This window comes from Lithobates pipiens, unplaced genomic scaffold (genome assembly GCF_037356315.1).
Source record: "Lithobates pipiens isolate NorthernLeopardFrog02 unplaced genomic scaffold, aLitPip1_a1.2 Scaffold_3, whole genome shotgun sequence".
In the NCBI taxonomy this organism is placed as follows: domain Eukaryota; kingdom Metazoa; phylum Chordata; class Amphibia; order Anura; family Ranidae; genus Lithobates; species Lithobates pipiens.
The window spans coordinates 185280232-185304454 of record NW_027507790.1 but is presented as its reverse complement, the minus strand read 5'-3'; the positions used below and the strand labels follow the sequence as shown (position 1 = coordinate 185304454).

The 24223-nt window shown below is 41.1% G+C and overlaps 1 protein-coding gene across 1 annotated transcript in view; it reads left to right on the top strand.

Moving 5' to 3' along the window:
- The window catches only part of SERINC5 (serine incorporator 5), an 84511-nt gene that overhangs the window by 26525 nt on the left and 33763 nt on the right, over window positions 1-24223 (top strand). The window contains exons 2-4 of the mRNA XM_077462609.1: window positions 5304-5471; window positions 12743-12921; window positions 17961-18043. Coding sequence (XP_077318735.1) covers window positions 5304-5471; window positions 12743-12921; window positions 17961-18043 — 430 coding nt within the window. The remainder of the gene's footprint in view (window positions 1-5303; window positions 5472-12742; window positions 12922-17960; window positions 18044-24223) is intronic.

Sequence of the window (24223 nt, the reverse complement as noted above, 5' to 3'; positions counted from 1 at the left end):
AGTAATGACTAGGCCTCATTTACCAAGGTCCCATCAACCTCCTGGGAGTATTCCAGTCTGGCTTTGGGAGGTATGTAAATAGCCTACACCTAAATGCATTTAGGTAAAAAAAACTTTTTAGAAACCACTTGAAGCTTTGACAATAAAACCTGGAAGCTGATTGGTTTCTATGCAGAGCTGCATCAGATTTTGCACCCACCAGTTTTAGTAAATATGCCTCATTTAGGACAAGGCGAACATGGTCTTCTGAAGACCTCCATAGCTCCAGCTATTATGGCTGGGATGATCACAGCCTGAACAGTAATGAGGAGGGATAGGGAGTAGAGATTAGAGAACTCTAAAGTAGCATATTGGAAGACTAAGCTTTACTGAACACTGCCAGGGGTAGGCCGGGTACTGCTTCTCAGAAGCCTGTGTATTTCTCGCCAAACATGCACACAATTTAGAATCCCTTTAATGAGAAGCCACTTAAAAGTACTGTTTTCATTCTTTCTATGCTTGATAAGATTGCAATCTGCAAATCTAAAACTGGAACACAGGACCTCCATTGCTTTAAGTTGATGACTCATTTGTGGTGGGAGTCACACTGCCAAACCTTATCTTCCCTGACAATACGGGAAGCACCTGTCTTGGAAATAGTCGTGGGCTGTGCCAAGAAAGGAGGCCTGTATTTATGGTATATGAATTGTTCTAATCCCAGAGGAGATCATTGTAGGTACATTGGGTATAACAAGCAGAGCTTCCTTCTAACTGCCTTGCAGTACCAAGGCTTTTCCTGCTGTCTCCCTGTAGTCTTTAATCTTCATCTCCTTCCCTCTTATTCTGATGCACACGCCATGGCGGCCGCAGACCACGTTTACATTCCTGAAAGCCACAAGTGTTTTCTGTAAAATATGAGAGACGAGCGTAGAATGGTGGCGACATATAAACACAGGCTCTGTGATTTTCTTATTGCTGCTTCTTGTTTTAATCTTGGCATCAACTTGTATGTAAATCCTAAATATCAATGTTCCTTTAGTTTCGTCCTTTTTTTTTAAGATTCCCAGTAATTTGGTTTTATATGTAATTGAATGGTCATTTCAACCAAAGATGATATTTTTTTATTTTAGTTCTGGGTAGATGCTGGTGGGCAGAAGCACCAATGGCTTCTTTTACAATTTAGCGAAGTTCCTGTTGCTCCCACAGCAACTAAATATATGGAGACTCTTGAAAATGACAGTAGGAAGTAAATGAAACCAGCATTAGGGTTCAGATATCTTGCTGAGCTTATAGAAAGGGGAGTTATTTAGCTACCCTGTGTGTGCTAAACCAAAAATCTCAGTTTAAGGTTTTTTGTGGACTAATGATCATCCAAGATGCAGATTGCCATTATTCTCTATGGCTGTGCCATCACTTACATGGCTTGCACAGAGCCACTGTAACTCTGACCAGTGTAGCCACAGCCAGGCCCTGGGTAGATGCGACAGAACCAACTGGGACAGGGGCTTTGGAGGGGAATATGGGCTAGCTTTCTGTCCACTGATTATAGACTGGAGAGTTACAACTCCCTAAAATTTCAGATGTCCTCCCAACTCCACTCTGCTGCACTACAAAACTAGATTCTCCTGAAGCACCCCAAATATCAATCCTGGGCCACCTAAGTCATATCCTTCTATGGATTTGCTGTCTTCCGGCCATGAACACACTTGGGTGGCATACCATTGTAGCGCCCGATACCCATTCATCCAACATCAGTTCCGTCTGGACCAGCCTACCCAACTCCATCAACGCTCTCCTAGGAATGCCAGTCCAGTCCTATACGTCAGTCCACCTGCAGCCAGTACCGATTCATGGGCATAAGGAGGACCTTGCCATAACAGTCTTGCTCCACTTGAAGAGCCTCCCTTCAGAGCTCCCGGTGGATCGCATCACGTAATTCCAACAAGTTGGGGATAGTAAAAACATGACTCAATGGAGTGTTTTTACTGTCCCCCCCCCCAACTTTAATTGTAATTGAGCCCTAATGGTAAGGAAAATCACTGCAAGTAAGCATAGTAGTATAGCATAGAATACTTGATCTTTTATTGCTTTACCCTCAATTTCATGAAAGGGTCTCTTTAATAAGGCAGTGTAATAATTGCAGAAGCCAATAGCAATCAATGAAAATACTATTAGGTGTACTTCAGTAAAATTATTAAAAAACGGTTGGCTTCTATTGGTTGTTACAGTTTTGCATGTTATAATTTGTAATACCTTGTTCAGAAAGCCTGCAAGTTTCTGGCCAGTATGGACAACATCGCTGTTTTCTTGCCACCCCTGGGGTTTAAATTGGAACCACTGATTTATTTTAGACGTTTAATTAAAGGGATCTCCCTAGGAGTTTGCAGCTATGCTGTTTGCCCAGGCGTGAGCGGGTCCCGTCGTCTCTGGAATGGGATCAGAATAGACATTGCTGTTTATACAGGGAAGGAAAACACGTACATGTCTATTCTGGACTGACAGTCTGCAGACACGGTGTGACCCAGCCCTTCTGGAAGATAAAATATTGAGTTTTTATGAGCCTGTACAGTGTGTTTAAAAGTAAAAACAGATATGAATCACCAGTTTAAAGATCATCAGATATCCTGCTGAAAACAAAGCCAATGCTCACCTCTGCTTACTTCACCAGGGTCCAAGGGTAATACAGAAATGTTCAGTATTTTAAAAACATTCCTCGGGCATCAAATATTATTTTTTTGCCTTTTTTGTTTCCAAAATTGCTATCCTAGCATGTCTATTCCTTTATAATGAGTTAATTCATGGCTACAAACAGCCATCGTCAATTGAAGATCCCTGAGCTGTAGCTTGATATTGGTTATCAGGTAGGTCAAAGTGATTATAAACTATCACCTTGTAAAACAACCCATTCAGTTTATAATAAAAATAAAAAGCAAAACATTTGTGTATAGATATAAAAAAAAAGGGGAAAAAAAGACATTCATAGTGTGTTTTTTTTTTTTTTTTTTTTTTTTTTAAATAAGGGATTACATTCCCTCTGTTCTCAGCTGCATAAGAACTGAGGGAAAAGAAGGGGCAGTACACTGATCTTCCCAGTGAAAGGCTGTGCAGGGGGAGTGTGTCAGGACAAGCCTGATCATTGGATGAAAGCAGGCTAAGTTCCCAGCACAGCTAGAGAACTGACTATGCTGTGCTCTGTTGATTAGTAAGGTCAGTTTTTAAAAGCAAGCAGAGGGACATTTAGCAACGCTATGGATTCCACACAAATAAAACAATACAAAGAGAACAGGAGACATTTTCATACAAGTACATGGTACAGCAGCCACATATCAGGATTATTAAATGTCGGGTTTACATCCTTTTTTTTTTTTTTGGTTTCAATGGTTTTTATTTCAAGTTTTCAAGTTTATTTTTTTTTTTTTTTTTTTTTTTCCATAATAAAACATAAGTATAACATAAGTAAACAATTTTGTTGTGGTATTTACCGCTCCATCATCTATTATAAATATAAACGTTCTATAATATGGTTCTGACATTTTGCTTTCTGAAGTTACATCTTTAATGAAACCGAGGTTGATTCCAAATATTTTCCATGACAACTATTTTGAAGATAATAGTAGCAAAAGTAGGAATGTAATGTGTGGAAAGCTGCTGTAAAATGTAATTTAAACCACATAGAAATACATTTTGTGAACAAATAGAAAAAGAAATATTTAGTATAACTATAAATGATACAAAATGTATTGTTTAATTCAGGTAGCATATTAGTATGAGACAAGTGAGTACAATTACAAACAATATCTTTTGACTTTTTTTTTTTTTTCCTACAAAATTGAATTTCAATGCTAGCATGATTGTTTGTTCTTATGTACTTGAAAAATGATTATATTATTATGCAGTTATTTTTTATAAACAGAATGATTACAGGTTCACACTATTGCGATACGAGAACTCTGAGAATCAACTGCGGGTTCCCGCATCGCACCCGCACACTGCCATATGCGAACTGCTGGGGAGTGTCATTATATGTTAACGACACCCCCATTTCAGTTTGCATAACGCACTGCGAACTGACAGATCGGAACATGAATTGGATCGCATATGTGCGAACACACATACGATCCGATTCTGGTCTGACCTGAAAAAAGGGTCCTGTGCATTTTTGCACTGAATGCGGTGTGATATCAGCCATACTATCTGTATGTCTGACATCGCACCCGCACAGACATCGCATGTAATGTGAACAGCAGTGCGCTGCGCATTAAATGCGATGTCTGGCATCTCAATAGTGTGAACCGGGGCTTAATGCATTATAAGATGTCATCACTTTCTTTTTAAAGTCATTGGAACAACTTATTTAGTAGTAATTGAACGCAGTATCTGATGCCTATTAGCTCGCCTCGGGACACAGTTGCAGTAGGAGACTAAGTGAACGCTGTCAATCCAAAGGATCTGGATTTCAGCAGTCACTGATTGGCTGGCTGTATCTGAATGTCAATGAATTTTAGTAGCTACATGACACCCCCTCCACACAGTGTTGGTAGCAACCTATGGCGAGAGCCCCAAGCTACAGATAAGTGGGTACTGGAGAAGTTTTATTAGCAGTTTAGATTTTAGGACAGCAGCGGAAGGGGAGGGGTATAAAATAGATTAGAAAGAACAGGACATAAGTAGAAATAGTCAAGGATTCGATGAAATCTCTACCTGTGACAATTCTCACCAGAACAGGTATACACATTGGAAAATTCTAGTGACGACTATAAAATGTTGAACTTTCCGATCCTTTTCTCTCCCATTGACAATGGTCTTCAGGAAACGGAGGTTAGCTATCCCTAGTGGGGACACAGCACTAGAAAAGTTTTGGCTGTATTTATTTTAGGTAAATATGAAATCTGCATGGGAACTCTCTTATAACTCCTAGTTGGTTGCAGGGTTGCCAATGGCCAGTAAATTTACTGACAGTTTGTAAAAATCGATGATCTTTTTACAACTGCCAGTATATATCAGGAGCTGATCATTTCTCGCTGTGTTGGCTTTTTAAGTTGAAATCAAGCAAATTACTTTACCGGTATTGTCAGTGTTTCCATATCATATTTATACTGTTCAAATATTCACTGTTAGTTTTTGATAGGAGTTCTGTAATTTCTCAGGTTGCCAGTAAAAAATGTGCTCCGCCAGTAAATTTTCAGTGTTTTGTCAGTAAAAAATGCTGCGGGAGGTTGGCAACCCTGGTTGGTTGTGTTCTGTAATTAGCTGACATGTGGGCATTGACAAGACTGCTTCATACATCCCCCAGATCCTGAATTGAATGCTGTGTTTTCTTGCAGGTTGCCTGTTGCTGCGGCTCTGCAGCCTGTGCACTATGCTGCACTTGCTGCCCGGGGATCAAGCAGTCTACAAGCACTCGCATCATGTACGCCTTGTTCTTCTTCCTTGTCACTGTCGTCTGTGCTGTGATGATGTCTCCATCTGTGGCTAAATTACTGGAAGAGCACGTGAGTAATATGCTTGTTTCTGTATCTTAAAGTGGTTCTGCACCTAAAATAAAAATATTAAAAGCCAGCAGCTACTAATATTGCAGCTGCTGACTTTTAATAAAATCACACTTCCCTGTCCCAGGGTCCAGCGATGTCGGCGGCAGATGACGAGCGATCGCTCTTCTCGCTGCTGCCCCCGCCGCCATCCTCTGTCAGGGATTTGGGAAGTGAAGCATTACAGCTTCACTGCCCAGTTCCCTACTGCGCATGCACGAGTCGCGCTGCGCGTCTCTTATGGTCCCCCGCTGTGTCTCTGGGAACTGTGTGTTTCCCAGAACACAACGGGGGGGGGGGGGATGTCTGCGGGGGTCTGCGGCGGTCTGGCCGGAAGTGGGTGCAGTTACCTGGATTATCCAGGTAACTGCACCCCCCTCCCCCCTGAAAGGTGCCGATTGTGGCCCCGGAGGGGGGGAGGGATCAGATTAGCGGAACTTCCCCTTTAGGGTGAAGAACCGCTTTAACCTAGTGATTTAAACATAAAGAGTGACAACCATAGATTCCACCGTTAACACTAAACAGCATGGATGGACAAATCCTCCGCTGCCTGCTCTTGTTTTCTGACAGCTGACACCCGTGTCAAAATATCCAAACCGTGACTGCAGCTGATTATCAGTTATAGTCACTGTTCAGCCAACTCCTTTTTTTTCACCCGATTCCTACAATCTCTCACTCAGTTTGTCAAGCCAGGTGGCGTGGGCAGGACTACTTCTGGCTCAAAATTCAGACAATTCTCAGGAAATTACCAATATTTGAACCGTGTATTAACCATATAGGGTTCAAATATTGGTCATTTCCTGTGAATTGCCGGAATTGCGTTACCATTTGGATTCAGAATTTAGGCCGACACACTGGTAAAGTATTGCAAATTGTACTATCAATTTTAAGGATCATGTGTGACCTGACACTGGTCAGTGCCCAAAATGATAGAGATTTCCACCATATTGATAGAGATCTGTGGATGCTGATACAAAAAAAATATAAAAATAAGTGGGCTTGCATAGTATCTAGGAGGAGCAACAGGGCATGGCACAGTACAAGGGATGGGGGCAGGTGTTTCACCACCCTTTTTTTCTGTTTAGACATCTGCATGTATATCTGCTTAAAAAGTAAACCTGTCACTAAGTATATTTGGGTAATGGGTTCACTTGGTAACCCAGTTACATAGTAGGCGAGGTTGAAAAAAGACACAAGTCCATCAAGTCTAACCTATGTGTGTGATGATATTTCAGTATTACATTGTATATCTCTGTGTGTTGTTTGTTCAGATCTTTTTGCAAGGTTTCCACATCCTGCGGAGAAGTTATTGCCCTGCTCAGCTTAGTATCATCCGCAAATACAGAGATTGAACTGTTTATCCTATCCTCCAGGTCGTTTATGAATAAATTAAATAGGATTGGTCCCAGCACAGAACCCTGGGGGACCCCACTACCTACCCCCGCCCCTTCCGAGTACTCCCCATTTATCACTATCCTCTGAACTCTCCCCTGTAGCCAGTTTTCAATCCATGAACTCACCCTATGGCCCATGCCAACTAACCTTGCTTTGTACAGTAAACGTTTATGGGGAACTGTGTCATATGCTTTTGCAAAATCCAGATACACCAAGTCTACGGGCCTTCCTTTATCTAGATGGCAGCTCACCTCACTTCAGTACTTCCTCTGTTGTAGATACTTACCTTCCCCCAATCTCTCCCGCCTTCATTTATCAGCAATGCCCTGTGAAATGCCCAGTATAGAGAAGCATGTGATGCTGTCACCCTTATTACATGACCCAGTGCTTGGCACCTGAGTAGCCAGCCTTCAGATCCCAAGCATTTCCACATGTACAAAGTCCTTAGCTCTGTGAGCTCCAACATTGATGTTGTGTAGGGTAGAAGAGGAACACGGGGAAGGTAAATGTCAGTATAGAGAAAGTAGACTATAGAGAAGACCCATGTCTTTGCCCTAAATAAAATCCAAGTTGTCTGGCCAGCATCCGATTTAATTAGACCCAATACTCAGAGCAAGTATGTAAATAAGGAGTTCTCTAACTCCACCAGCTGTATGAGTTTTTCATGTCTGTGACTAAGGCAGGCCATACATTAAGCAATTTTCTTTCCCTCAGCCACAGGTTGAAGGAAAGAAAATTGCTTGATTTCCCCCATCAACACTGTGTAATAGGGGATTCTAGAAATGTTCTTTCCTTCAACCCATGGCTGAAGGAAAGAAAATTGCTTCAATTCCTCCTGCATCGCTATTGTGTTCTGCTGGCAGGGAACCTTCCCCACTGGCAGAATACAATGGTCACTGCTGGCAGCTATAGCCACAGGCAGCGATCAGGTGGAAAAAACACCACTCAACTGGCTGGTTGTACTGAATTTGATCGATGGATCGACTTTAGTACACCTGGCCTGCCCATAGACAGATCAAAATTCAGATGTTTACTGGTGAACTGACCAAATTTCTATCCATCTATGGCCGGCTTAACACTGAAACGTTAGAAGGATGAAAGTGACATACTAGTTTGTGAGGTCTACAAGTAGAAAATAAAACAGAAAAGCCAATGTGTTTCAGGGGCCAAACCCTCCTTCTTCATCAGGGCTTATAGATCAATAATCAGTGAAATGAAAGGATACCATCCTGGACTTCAGCTGTAGTGGGTATGAGTGCAGATCGTATGGGTGCCTAGATCTGACAGTACTAAAGTACAAGATGGCATGGCAGGCAGGCAATTGGCATTTTCATGAGGAATTCAACAAAGGCAATCTTTATAATACTCTCCTCACATATTTCCTTAGATTCTTGCCATACACAATCAGATTTCGATTAGCTGTCAGATCAACAGAAATTGCAGATAACTGTATGAGGGTCTGCCTGACTGGAGGGGATTTTTTTTTTGGATTTTTTTTTTGTCCATCTCACAGACTGATTCTAAAAGCGAAATCTTTTTGCATGTGTCCAGATTTGTGGAAACCTTTTGTGCTCCCCATAACAGCCAATCGTATTTCCATATTTACAGTGTAAGTTTGAAATTGTAGGAAGAATATGATCGGGTACTGTGGTTACAGTTCTTTATTATGTTGATAAATGAGCCCTATTGTAATGTAAAGTTTACATGTTTGCTTGGCTGCAGATTGTGGAAGTAATAAAGGGTTTCAAATGACTGTTCCAACGCTCTGGTTGCTAATGAGCTGTGAACGGGTTTCTGTCACGTTTGTGAATTCAAAACAGAAGGGGCAGAACAGAAGTCGGACTTGACTATCACTCTGCAGAAGAGGTGAAATCAATCATGGTATTCAGCCACCACGAGACATGGAATCTGGTTTGACTAATCTGTAGACTTTTGGTGCTCATTGTAAAGCAAGACACGGCAATTTCCTGCTACTTTCATCCAGCTTTTGACTGTCAAAACAATTGAATGAGTCAAGGCAACTTATCAAGACATTTTATACTTATCATGGTAATAATGCCAATAGGTTGTGTTGAATGTTTTGAAATTTTAGTGAACAATTAAAGCTGAACTCTAGGAATTATATATATTTTTTTTAATATTATATTTGGCCAGTTTGGCTTAATCTAAGTCTACAGTATCTCACAAAAGTGAGTACACCCCTCACATTTTTGCAAAAAATATTTTCTTATATCTTTTCTTGTGACAACACCGATGAAATTACACTTTGCTATAATGCAAAGTAGTGAGTGTACAGCTTGTATAACAGTGTAAATTTGCTGTCCCCTCAAAATAACTTAACACATGGTCATTAATGTCTACAAAAGCTGGCAAAAAAAGTGAAAATGTCCAAATTGGGCCCAAAGTTTCAATATTTTGTGTGGCCACCATTATTTTCCAGCACTGCCTTAACCCTCTTGGGCATGGAGTTCACCAGAGCTTCACAGGTTGCCACTGGAATCCTCTTCCACTCCTCCATGACGATATCATGGAGCTGGTGGATGTTAGCGACCTTGCGCTCCTCCACCTTTTGTTTGAGGATGCCCCACAGATGCTCAATAGGGTTTAGGTCTGGAGACGTGCTTGGCCAGTCCATCATCTTTACCCTCATTATGGCTGCGGCAGATGCGCTCTTCAAATATCCTTTTGACGACTGACCAAGACCCTCCCTCAGCCTTCTGCTTTATTTGGGGTCCTTAAATCATGAAATCATTTGTCTTAGAAGATCCCCCAGAATTTCCAGAACATTCCCAATCCGCTGACCTTTTTTGACCTATCACAAACCCCTATTAAAATAAATCAGTGGGGGGCTTGAAACTCCTGCCACCACCATTAAATGAGGGAAAGGGGGGCCTTAAAGCAGACTATTTTGCTTTTGCTTCTGCTGTGTGATGAGACACCTAGGTATCAGGTAGGAAGTCTCACTTTCATCATTCACTGTGTGCTGCTAGTAATACAGAGTCATGTCAGAGCATACTGAGCTTCAAAGATGGCTAATTGTTGCCCGCTTAGCTGGCGCCTCTCTGACTGAAGTTGCCAATTTATTTGCGGTGTCAGAAGGTACGGTATCAAAGGTTATGACGGCACATTTCGTTTGTGGGAAAACTTTGTCTGATAAGCATAAGCAGGTTCGACGTAGTCAACTGACCCAAAGAGACAAAAGGGACATTGCGCAGGATTGTGACCTGGAATGATATTTGTCAATTCCCAGGAGAATTCAGATCGTTCTGGATGCCAAAAGTGGTCCAACACCATATTTGGTAACGATTTTGCTCTTTTTACCTGGCGTTTCCATATTTTTGTCCAACTCCTGTACTTGGAGTTCTCATTAGAACATTTGTCCTAATAGGAAGATTTCCCCTCACCTCGCTGTCTTATGACAGCGCTAAAATTTTGGATTTTCAATTACTTTCTGTCTCTGGTCATCGGGGAAAAATAGAGTTGTGACTTTTTCCTCACACTCCCCATTTTTCCTGACGTAGCAGGGACACAGACGACAATAAAAACTTGACAGAGAGTCTATCCCATTCACAATCTAGACAATATAAAAAAATCCTTTTCCAAACACTAAAACAATTGTAAAATAAAGTGGATCTAAGCATATAATATTTGTTGTCCACATCATACATATGCACTATGTGAAATGGTGTAAAATAGTGTTTCCTGTATCATCCTGTTATTTCCTTGGGGACAGTTTGGACTTTTATTGCCCTCATCTAGGGAGCTATCTCTCATTACATCCATTTGAGCCCTCCTTTCTCTCTCCTGGACTCGTAGTGAAGTAATAATTGACATACTTGTTTAAACCGCAGTAAGAAACCTCTTCTCTAATACCAGCAGATGGAAAAACTGAGGCAGGAGCAGTGAACTGAAGTTGCTTGGAAGTGAACAGTGGCTCATTATCCTCAGATAAACCTAACAGCTACTCTTATTAAAACCACATTTATTATTAATCTAGGTTTGGTATATGTATACCTGAAATAATTCCCCATCGCCAGAATAAAATGGGAATGTATGTGGAATTTGGCAGTTTTTTTCATTAAGTTATGATTAAACATGGGCTTTGGCTTTGGCTTGAGACGTGTTATTGAAGTATTTTTGAACTGGGACCATCTATATCATCAACCACAATTAATGGATACTAACTTCTAGAGCAAATTCTCTGCTCGCATTTAGACAAGTTACATTCAGACACGCATACTGTTATAGCTGCTCGTGTGTATTGCCTTGCCCATATACATGCAGATCTCTAAAAGAGACTTATGTGAGTTGGCCTTGCTGACCCCTTACTGAAAATGCTAGTTGCCTGACTGCCCTTTGCATCAATTATTTTTTTACTTACTGATCTACAACAAACATGCATCAAAAGGACTGGTCAACCATGGCTGACTCCATGGTCCTCTAAATACCTTTTAATGCAAATACCTTTTAATGCGCTTGTTCCTATCTTCCCTTTTTTATTTATTTTTTTTTATAATTTTTTCTTACCAGCCATCTGAGGTTACGTATATGATCAAATCCAGTACATGAAAGTAACCGTAAGAATACAAAACGTATATAGGCAGTAACTGTCACCCGACCAGAACACGTGACTTCCTTTCCCTACAAGGCACCTCAGAGCTCGTAAAGTACCTTTTTTTTTTTTCTTTATTTACTTTTTTTAATTTTTTTTTTTTGCCGGGAACAAAGTTGGTTATGCTGAAATAATCACACCAGGAAAAACACGGCACAGTATATAGCAGGGTTATGTTGCACTTCAGCAGATTTCCTATGGAGAATTAAGTTGTGGTGCAGGGGCGGACTGACCATTGGGCCACTCGGGCACTGCCCGAGGGCCCCATGCCACTAGGGGGCCCCATCAGAGTTGCCAGCCTCAGTAAAACCAGAGACAGTATGTAAAAATTTGTGTTCGTTTTTTTTTTTTTTTTACAGCGGTCCCTGAAATGTCCCTTACCAACATCCTTTTGGTCTAAAAATCCTGAGATTATAGCTGCCCCACCTCTCCAGTACCTTCTCAGCCAATAAAAACATGTCTGTGTATACTGTGTAATTGTATACTGTGTGTGTGCTTTTGTGTCTACTGTGTGGCCCCATAATCTCTGATTGCCTGGGGGCCCCATGAGTTGTCAGTCCGCCCCTGTTGTGGTGGCAACACCAGAGGAGAGGATACCGGAGCAGTGGAGAGGAGGAACCTTAGTGTAGTGAACGCCGTTCCATGAGCATCTAGAAAGGTAGCAGGTGGTGGTGGATCTGTTGGACGGCAGCAAACACTGACCAGTGCTGGTTGAAATACATTTATATGAAATCATCATCTATATTTGAGTTTACCTCGGTAAGGTTAGCTCGCATCCACTTACATTTCTTTTAAACGTCAATTATTAGATACAGTAACAGAAGTCCACCCAAGCTCCCAGTCCGCTATGGTCCTGAAGATCATCTGCAGAGTTTACTGCATTTAAACCACTTTTTTTCTTAACACTAAGCTGACTGTCCATATGTGGATACACTTCAGTGAGCTTGGCTCACCTCCACTTTACTATATCTAATAATCAACGTTCATAACCATCAACACAAGTTCGCCAGAGCCCTTAGTTGGGTCAGTCTGTGGGTTTGCTTTTATCCAAATGCTAAACCGAGTTTGCTTCTCAATCCTGTACTATAACAATTGTGACTGCTTTGTACATAAATTACTACGTTGTACATTTTTTCAATAGAATGCCCTGAACAGGAACTTACATTTATATGAACTGTGTTTGCTAAGTACTGGCTTCCATTTTAACTGTGATGTTTTTCTGTATTAGATTCCATTTTATGGAGACATCTGTCAGCATCTGAAGGCCGGGGAGAACTGTGAGAAGCTGGTCGGATATTCTGCCGTGTACAGAGTGTGTTTTGGGATGGCTTGCTTCTTCTTTATACTCTTCGCTGTGACGATAAATATCAAAAACAGCAGAGGCTGCCGGGCTGCCATCCACAATGGGTAAGAACAGCTCGTCAAGGTATGCGTGTTCCAGGGACTTGCAGTCAGGGGAGGCAGATGAGGCCTCACCTGCCATGAACATTAAAAAATAAAATGATTGACTTTGAGGGTCGTAGCTCAGCAACATGGGGTCACAGAGACCCCAAATTTGGGGGTAGGTAGCTGAAGTCCTATCCTGCCACTTGGGGCTCATAATAATCAATGGTTCCGGAGATATGGGGCTCCTTGCACAGCCTGTCAGAAGCTACATACAGAGCAGCCAGTTTAAAGAGGAAGTAAAAGCATAATGGGCTAGTATGCACTGCATGCTAGCCCATTATGTGGCACTTACCTGCAAACAACGCCCGTGCTGTCCCAGCTGGAGGCCGCATCCATCTTCACCCCTCTTCCTTCTGGGGCTGCATACTCCAGTTGTGTGACTGACCGGAGCCACGTTACATCACTTTTTCTCATGTGCGCCAGAGCTGCCAGTTACGGCACTTGCTTGGGAAGAAATGGCACGGAGGGCTGTTTCTTCACAGCGCATGTGCCAATTAAATCATCTGCACACTACAAGGTAAATATCTCCAAAACTGCACATGTTTAGGAGATATTTACAATACCTATAGGTAAGCCTTATTCTAGACTTACCTATAGGTACAAGTTCTAAAAAGAGTTTTACAACCACTTTAACTACAAGCTGGCACATGCTGTTTGCAGCAGACTGAGAGGATAAGCTCACAGTGCCTCTCCTCACTTCTTGTCAGAGGCACTGAGCTCAATGGACAGCTTGGAGTCTTGGACCAATGGTAAAGTACTACTGGCCAAAGCTGTCCAATAAAAATGCTGCAGTGGAGGCACGCCTCTCACTGCCGTGTCATAGAAGACAAATGCTCCCTTCCAGCCCAGCCCTCTTAACTACAAGGAAAAATGGGTTTATGGGTATAAGGACCCATCATGCCCATGTTTTTTCACACAGTTAAGGGAGAATGAGAATCTGCTGCTGCTGAAAAGGTACAAGCTAAATCATATATTATTATGCTATATGTTCTAAGATAATTCATTATTTATCTATTTACTGTGAAATTACTGGTTTGAAGTTGTAACTTCAAACCTCAGTAATTTGTCCATTAAGCCACCTGCTTGAGTACAGTTTTTGAAAATTATAGTAAATGACCTTAAAAATAATATATAATAATTATTTGTATATTACTTATGGCAATTAACCCCTTGCCACCCAGGCCAATTCTGACACTTCTCACCTACATGTAAAATCATAATTTTTTTGCTTGAAAATTACACAGAATCCCCACACATATATTGTTTTAGCAGACACCCTGGGGAATAAAATGGTGGTCATTGCAACTTTTTATGTTGCACAGTATTTGCGCAGCAATTTTTCAAACACATTATATTTGGGAAAGAAACTTTCATGAATAAAAAACCCTAAAGTTAGTCCAATTTTTGGTTGTTTACTATGAAAGATGTTACGCCGAGTGAATGAATACCCAATTGTCATGCTTTAAAATTGCGCACACTTGTGGAATGGTGCCAAACTTCAGTACTTAAAAATCTCCATAGTTGATGCTTTAAACATTTTTCAGGTTACATGTTTAGAGTTCCAGAGGAGGTCTAGTGCTAGAATTATTGTTCTTGCTCTAATGTTCGTGGCGTATGTAACCTGTGTGTATCTGGCTCTGATACTAGCCAGTGCCTCACCAGCCACTGACCTCACCGCACCTCCCTGGCGTGTTCCTCTTAGTGTTAAGATTGCAAAAAACTGTAAAAAAAAAATTTGCTGACAATATTTAACCTAGTTCAGATTCTGACACCCTCAACTACTTACGGACCTCTACACGACGATATACGTCTTAAGTTTGAAGAGGGATATTTTTGTTATGGTAGCAGCTAGCTGTCAATAACTCCTGTATCCTCTTCTTCGGCTGGCAGTCCGCTTTCCGATAAGAGTGGTCTCTGTGGGGGATTCGCCGCAAGATCACTTTTATCGGCAGCGGCGGGAGAGGCAATCGGATGTTACCCCTTGCTGGGTAAGGAGACAAGTGAGGGGAAGATGACCCCCACCTGTCTCCATAACATTGCAGGGCGGATAGCTCTTAAAAGGCCATTTTTTTTTTTTTTTTTATTGCATTTTAGTGTAAATATGAGATCTGAGGTCTTTTTGACCCCAGATCTCATATTTAAGAGGTCCTGTCATGCTTTTTTTTTCTATTACTATCAAGGGATGTTTACATTCCTTGTAATAGGAATAAAAGTGACACAATTTAAAAAAATAAATAAATAAAAATGTGTAAAAATAAAAGGTTAAATAATTAAGAAATTATTTTTTTTAAACGCGCCCCATCCCGCCGAGCTTGTGTGCAGAAGCGAATGCATATGTGAGTAGCACCCGCATATGAAATCGGTGTTCAAATGACACGTGAGGTATCACCGCGATCGGTAGAGCGAGAGCAATAATTCTAGCCCTAGAATCTCCTCTGTAAATCAAAACATGCAACCTGTAGAATTTTTTTAAACGTCTCCTATGGAGATTTTTAAGGGTAAAAGTTTGTCGCCATTCCACAAGCGGGTGCAATTTTGAAGTGTGACATGTTGGGTATCAATTTACTTGGCGCAACATTGTCTTTCACAATAGAAAAAATCGTGCTAACTTTACTGTTGTCTTATTTTTTTAATAAAAAAAAAAGTGTATTTTTTTTTTCAAACAAAGTGCGCTTGTAAGACCGCTGTGCAAATACGATAAGACAAAGTATTGCAACGACCGCCATTTTATTCTCTAGGGCAGTGATGGCGAACCTTGGCACCCCAGATATTTTGGAACTACATTTCCCATGGTGCTCATCCACAATGCAGAGTGCATGAGCATCATGGAAAGTGTAGTTCCAAAACATCTGGGGTGCCAATGTTCACCATCACTGTTCTAGGGTGTTATTAATTTTCTAGCAAAAAAAAAAATATGTTTTTAACTTGTAAACATATCTAAAAAAGAAGTTCGGTCCTTAAGTGGTTAAAATGTTTGTATCTATGGCCATCTCATTGCCTGCATTGTTGTAATTGATACCCCTAAAAAATGAAAAAGAAAAGGAGGAAGCCGCTCTCCAGTAAAAGCCCAGGTCTGTTTATTCACAAGTTCTATGCACAAGCAAGATTTTCTAGTGTTGTAGTTGGTAGTTTGCTGACACATACCAAAGTACAGAGCCATGGGTTCTTACCCATTTACTTTAACTTAGCTTAACTGTATCATATTGAAGAGGAGGAGTGATGGCAGAATAAAAAACAAATTGACCATGTGACAGCAATATGGAGATATAAACAAACAGGTTGATTATCACTGTGAGGATTTAGCTTATTCAAAATAATTGAACATCTTATGTTGAGGGGTCTTTTTAGATTATTATTATACTGTATATAGCCAACAGTTTGCGCAGCACTTTACAGTATTAAGGGTGACAGTACAGTTAAAATACAATGCATATAAAAGAATTAAGTGAGCCCTGCTTGTGGGAGCTTACAGTCTAAAACATAAGGGAAATGACACAAAAGTTAATAACTGTGATCGGTGAGCTGATGGAAAAGGTAGAAGTTCAGTTTGTAGGAAGGTAGGTGAGGTGTGATGGCCTTCCCTGAAGAGATGCTGTATGTTTTCAGGGATTGCCTAAAGATAGACAAAGAAGGAGACAGCTAGGTAGATTGGGGTAAGGAGTTTGAGGATGGGAGAGGCTCTGGAAAAGTCCTGGAGGTGAGCAAGGAGGAGGTGACAAGGAAGCAAAAGAGCAGGAGGAATGGAGTGGACTGTTGGATTGATATTTTTGGAGATGAAGCTGGTGATGTAGCTAGAGCAGCATTTTTGATGGCTTTGTACTTTTAGTATTTAGAATTTTTTACATTGGATGAACAGGCGCCAATAGAGGGATTGGCAGAGAGGTGAGACAGCCACCAAACGGTTATAAGGTAATTGAGTATAGAAGCAGCATTTATGATAGACTAAGGTGGAAAACCTTTGGTGTAATGATAGGCCAACACAAAGGGAGATACAAATAGGACTTAGTTCTTTTAAAGCCTCATAAACACTGGGTGTTTGGCTGCAGCTGGGGGGGGGAGGCATAGATGATTTTCCAGCCACGCTACTGGCAGCCTGTCAAACTCTGAGAGACTGGCAGCGAAGTGGCTGGACAAGACTGCTCGGTACACACATTGGTATTTCTGTTTAGGACAGTATGTGCCTGGAACCCAGACTGCTTATGGTCTTGGCATTAGTCCCTGGGGTACCTACTGCTCCAAACGCACGTACTGTTATTTGCACCACTGTCCAGCTGCAGCAGCTGTTGGACTCTCATAAGAGTTTGGTAGGCTGCCAGCGGTGGGTCTGGACAGTGTGCCAGCTGCAGCAAAATGCCAGTGTCTTGGGTAAAAATCCAGTGAGCATGAGGCCGAAAAGGTCAGTCCACAAAAAAAAGGGACATTTTAATATATTTGGAGCTTAGTGAACTACGTCAGATTGGCTTCTTGTGTATCTCAGATACTCCAGCACTGAGATCGCCCTGATATAATTCCTAACTCTCTCTACCTGGAAGTGTTCTGTTCAGATTTGTATGTTTCTGCTGCACCTCTATAATCTACAATAAAAACAAAAGGTAGATTTTGATCTCACTATAATTTATGAACACCTTATAATTGCTGCAGCTGGAGTGCAAACCCAGGAACCAAAGAGTGCAGACCTCACCTATAGACTCTTCCAGAGATTAAAGACATAATTATGTGGTTTAACTATCCAGAATCCACCATGAATAGAGGTGTTTTAAGTATGCAATCCCTTTACTAATTTGGCCCAATGTATAAACAGTATTTTCATTCATCTATAATTGATGCTGACAAGTGACAGTACAAGGCATAACCTGAAACAGACTTGCCAACCGGAAACTTTATTGACAAAGCCCAACGGAGTTGTGTGAAGCTGAACTTGAACCATTTTTCATCATCATTGACCATGTAACTATGTATATATAATATATATTAATGCAGCCATATATTTTAATTTGCAGATTCTGGTTTGTCAAGTTTCTAATTATTATAGCAATGTGTTCCGGAGCCTTCTTCCTACCTGATCAAGATACGTTCCTTCTGGGTAATTCTGTCTTTTATTGTGTTTGTAGTGCACCAGGAACCACAGGGGACCTCACTGGCTCTTCTGAAATCAATACTTAAAGGGGTTGTAAACCCTCGTGTTTTTTCACCTTAATGCATTTAAGTAATTGGTACAATAAATATTATTCAAGGGTGGTTACGCATTCCCTCTATCTATTGCACCTATGTATTACCTTTCTATTTCTAAAGTTGGCAGTCTATTAAAACTCTGATCACATGTTACTGTTGATATCACAATAATACAAGGTTAGCTTTGAAACCAAGCACACTGTTTAATAAAACCAAAGTCTTATTTATTTCCCAAGAAAATAGGAAAACGCTAACATGAAAATACTAAAGAAAGATATTATACAGAGTATATGACAAAAGAAGATCAAACCTACTTATCACAATGCTTTCTTTAAGATATTGTTTCGTCGGCTGGGCTCAGTATGGCAAAGAGGGAGCCAGGTACAAGCGGCTCAGGCACAAGCCAAGAGCAAAAAGGGGTAGAGAGAACTATGAGCGAAAAAGGGACGAAGTCCCTCCTGTGTGCCCTTTTTACACATTCGTAACAACCCCCACTAGCCTCCTGTCCAATGAGATATTGCCAGGAGGTAATCCTGCTCAATATATTATATTACTGTCCGTCCTGCTGTTTTGGCTCTCCGCTCATGGATCTCTAAGAACTGAGCAATCGGCGGTCTTTGATAGCTTAGTTCTCAGTCTTCGAGCAAAGCTGTGATATATGCAGCATCGGACCAGTGCTGCATCCACCTAGGTATGTATGATAAAAAAAAAATATCCCGAACTTCTCTTAAGTATAGTACAAAAATACTACAGCATTTTTTTATATTAAAATATGAGCCGTACAGCAGATTTAAGGAGTAAACGCATTTCATAATAAATTTTTGTGGATTCGATTATTACTGTATAAATTACAAATTTTTAGCCCCAGTAAAGGCTCTTAAAATATTTTCTGAACAGTTCATGTTTAAAGCTGACCTTCAGCCTTACCTCCAGTCTTGCACAGTTGTTCAGACACCTCTTCTGTACTGTAAGCTTCTCATAGTGTGTACTAGAAACTTCAGTAATTGAGATAGAATTCACCTCATTTTCTGCCTGGAGGATGTTAGGCATCATATAGGACTTTCCTCTTCATCCTGACTGTCCCTGGCCTTGTCCCTCTTTGTTTATTGTATTTTACTTTCAATCATGGAGTCTCAACATCACATGTGGACACTACCTTGTATGCAAATACAGCCTGCCTAGGAATGCCCACTCTTCCAGACTAACAGCCACCGATCAAGGCATTTTAGATATTTGCAAAACTCATCCCCAGATCTGGCTCACTGCTTGCATCAGAGCTCAGTGTTCTTGAGAAGAATATTGGGGAAGGGTGTTGTAATATTGTCAGGAAGCTATGCACAGCACTCTGCCAGTCCCTCCCATCAGCCTTGGTCTATGTACATTTCATTGAGAAACGCAGAGTCCCAGTGATTGTCATCACTGGGTCTAAAATTACATAATGAAAACATTTTATTTAAACATCTAATTAGCATCTTGATGAGGCATGAAAAGATAAAATATACATAGATTAAAGTGGTTTCAAAGTCAAATTTTTTTACCTTGATGCATTTTCTGGATTGGGTTAAAACAGTCCCTATCTTTGCTACCCCCAACACTTACATGACTCACCGATCCAGTGCTGTCCCAGCTGCAGCATCACTTCCTGGTCTCACAGCCTCCTGCTGCTGTCAGTAAAACTCATGTGAAGAGGGAGCGGGGGTGTAGCTTACCGGTGTTTGTAACTGGGGCTTTGTGAGCCCATAATCAGGAGAGCACATATGGATGCCCCCATTGCACACAGTAAAGGATCACTCGGGGGAAGAAGGAGCAGGGAACCGCCAAAGAGGAAGTAAGGGACTGCTCTGTGCAATTTTATTGCACAGAGTAATCGTAAGTGCAATCTTTTGGTTTAAGAAAAATAAAAGACCTTTAATATCACTTTAAACTTCAAGTGATTCTGAAGCCAAAGTTTTATTTATTTTCTGGAAATAAAAAAAGAGGATTTTCTTGCCTCCTCTACGCAACGATATTGCACAGAGCAACCCCTTACCTTTTGGTCCCCTGCTGGCACTGTCCTCATCTTCTCCCTGCCAATGCCCCTATAGCAAGCCATGTGGGCACACTCCCAAGCCAGGCTGTGTGTGTCCCTAGACACGCACAGCATGGCTCAGCCATGCCCCCCACTCCAGCCTCACAGGATTTGACTTGACAGCAAGTGGAGCCTTTAGGACAGAAACGTTTGTGGAAGTTGTTTTACTTTAATGCAGGGAAAGGTAAAAAAAAGAAAAGTGCCTTTTAGAACCATTTTCACTTTTAATATTAAACAGTTTTTTGCCCAGTAGGATAATTTTCTAGTGTAGAATTACTCCACGTCCACTTACTTGATGGAAAAATAGTCAGTTGCCACTAGTAAAAGTGGACCTTGGCCTCCCTAATGCCAAAACACTACATTAAATAAAAATGAAAATCTGTAGGGAAAAAAGTTAATAAATATACTACTTTACCCTTAGGTTTTGTACTGCAGGTGGTGATATTACACTCTGTCCAACAAGGACCTGGGAAATGGTGAGCAGCCGGAATCTCCATAAGATAACAGCACAGTAGCATAATTAGTAGCATCATTTTACAAGATTTGGACTACTCTGCATTTCTCGTTATCTCGCTGGATGCAGTGAGACAACACCCTCGTCTAGGCACCGCAAGCTGCAGAACAAATGTAAACTCCAGTCCCTCAATCATAGGTTTAGAAATGTCTGGGTTGTGAAGTTCAGTTTGGGTCAGTTGGCGTGTCAGTTCAGCTGTGTTTCTATTTTTGTTGTTCGTGAATGTTGCAGTGTGGTTTCTTTCTGGAGACTGTAAGAATTTCTGTTCCTCATTTATTGTTCTTAAATCAGATGAAGTAAAATTGTCACGACAACATGAGGTGCAGAATGTGCTGATCAGCCTTCTGACACTGTATTTATTCCCCGAAATCAGGACAGAACATTTTGACATTGGCAGACAAGATCACGAAATTTTCAGTAAAAATGATTGTATACGGCTTTGTACGCTTTATCCATTTTTTATATTTAGTACTAAAATATAAAAACCCTACTTTTTTTTATTTCATTAGCCATCTCCATGAAAAGTTTTTGTTGCAGCATTTGAGTCTGCAACAAAATGAAGGCTTTAGTTAAAAAGCCTGTTGTTTATAGTGCTGAGTAGCTGAAGCTCAAATTACAGCTGATCACTTAGGTCTGGTTAACCAATCCTCCCTTTCTGTTCTGTAAGGTGCCATATTGGGTTTCAGTTAAGATGAAGTAGTCTCAAAGGGAGAAGCTACAGCTCTCTTCAAAATCCAGATTGCCTAGAAACACTAGTATCATGGGTCCACCCTGCATCAAAAACCTAAAAAAAAAAATGGACCAAACCCATAATAGTTTCCCTTTTGATTTAAAATTTCTGTCTGTACCATTCAGAGATGCACTATATCATTAAAAGTATTGGGACACCAGCCTTTGCACACACCTGACCTTTAATGACATTCCAGTCTTAGGCCGTAGAGTTCAATATTGAGTTGGCCCACCCTTTTCGGCTATAGCAGCTTCAACTCCTCTGGGAACTCCTCTGGGAAGGCTGTCCACAAGGTTTAGGAGTGTGTCTATGGGAATGTTTGACCATTCTTCCAGAAGCGCATTTGTGAAGTCAAGCACTAATGTGGACAAGAAGGCCTGGGTCGTAGTCCCAGTTCTAATTCATCCCAAAGGTGTTCTATCGGGGGTCAGGACTCTGTGCAGGTCAGTCAAGTTCCTTCACCCCCCAAACTCGCTCATCCATGTCTTTATGAACCTTGCTTTGTGCATTGGTTTAAATCATGTGGTGGAGGGGAGATTATGGCATGGGGTTGTTTTTCAGGGGTTGGGCTTGGCCCCTTAGTTCCAGTGAAGGGAACTCTTAAGGTGTCAGCATATCAAGACATTTTGGACAATTTTATGCTCCCAACTTTGTGGTAAGTTTGGGGATGGCCCCTTCCTGTTCCAAAATGACTTTGCACCAGTGCACAAACAAAAGATATGTTTGAGCGGGTTCGGGGTGGAGGAACTTGACTGGCCTGCACCTTAGCCCGATAGAACACCTTTGGGATGAATTTGAACAGAGAATTTTTATTTCAGCTTTAAAGGAAACCTGTACTAAAAGAAATCCAGAAGGCTGTTTTTACAGACCTCTCCTCTTGAAATTGCTAGTTACCTGGCCGTTAGGTTGATCCTGTGGATGAAAATGAAACGAGTAAGAAAATCAAGACTCCAGAGTGACTTTAGTGGCTACATGCCTGCCTTGGGTCTGTGACATATATATATATATATATATATATATATATATATTGAAGCAAGGCAAAGATCTGCAGTGACAGCCTGTATACTGTATTTCTTACAATAAAGGTTCACGTTAATAACCCAGTCCTCTATAAAACAGTGTGTGCAAGTGATTTACAATCCTGTCTTACCATAGGAACCAATCACAATGGATGTATAGCCAAAGAAAGAGGACCTGCTGTGATGGCCATTAGAAAGAGGAATAGTCTGCCAAGTGTTTCCAACAGGGTTGGGGGACTGGAGTGAGAAGCTGAGAATGAACAAAGGGGACAAGGTCCTTAGGTTACATTCTTGAACATCAGGACTTGTCCAGCTAATCCAGCGTCTGAACATAAGATTACATGATTTAGCTTAATATATCTTTTATCATGCTGTACGCTGATGACCATTTTATGAAATTGCAAAAAAAGCAAATGAAAGCCATCCTGTTTCCTGCAGTTGTCACCAACCCACTAGGGTGTTCAAAATCCACATTTACAAAATGTAACCCGCACCAAGGGATTTTTAGCAGTAAAATCCAGCCAACCGTTTCATTGCACTTTCAGAAGCTGCAATACAAAATCTAAAAACGCTATGCAAAGCATAGCATGTCTTGAACAACAAAAGGGTTCTTTTTCAAGCCTGGAATGTGTTTATGTATGTGTGCGTGTATATACACTGATGTGCAAATGTTTTTTTGCAAGCGTGTATAAAAATTCTGCAAATTAAGAATGCATTCAGAAATAGAAGTGTTAATAGTTTATATTTATCAGTTGAAATGGAATGTAAATGAACAGAAGAGAATTCCAAATCCTAAATCAATATTTGGTGTTACCAGCCTTTGGTTTAAAAACAGCATTGATTCTTCTAGGTACAGTTGCACACAGTTTTTGAAGGAACTTGCCAAGTAGGTTTTTCCAAAAGACTTGAAGAAGTAACCACAGATGTTCTGTGAATGTAGGATGCCTCAAATCCTTCTGTCTCTTCATGTAATCCCAGACAGACTCAATATTGAGATCGGGGTTCTGTTGGGGCCCAAAGCATCACTTCCAGGATTCCTTGTTCTTCTTTACTCTGAAGATAGTTATTAATGACATTGGCTGTATGTTTAGGGTCATTGTCCTGCTGCAAAATGAATTTGGGACCAATCACATGCCTCCCTGATGGTATATCATGATGGATAAGTATTTGCCTGTATTTCTCAGAATTTAGGACACCATTGATCCTGACCAAATCTCCAACTCCATTTGCAGAAATTCAGCACCAAACTGGCAAGGAACCTCCACCCTGCTTCACTGTTGCCTACAAACACTCACTTGCTCTCCTGCCCTTCGCCCAACAAACTGCCTCCTGCTACAGTCAAATATTTTAAACTTTGACTCATCAGTCCAGAGCACCTGCTGCCATTTTTCTGCACCCCATTTCTTTTGTTTTCATACATATTTGAGTCTCTTAGCCTTGTTTCCACGTCAGAGGTATGGCTTTTTGGCTGCAATTCTTTCATATAGACTACTTCTGGCCAGACATCTCTGGACAGTAGATGGGTATACCTGGGTCCCAGTGGTTTCTGGCAGTTCTGTGCTGGTGGCATAGCTGGACATCTTCCAATGTTGAAGGGAAGTAAGCATGATGTGTCTTTCATCTTCTGCATTACGTTTCCTTGGCTGACCACGCCGTCCATAGTCCTCATCATTGCCCATTTCTTTGTGCTACTTCAGAAGAGCTTGAGTAGCACGTCTTAAACCCCAGGCCTTGCGCCTCTCATCCTAAAGAACCTTGTC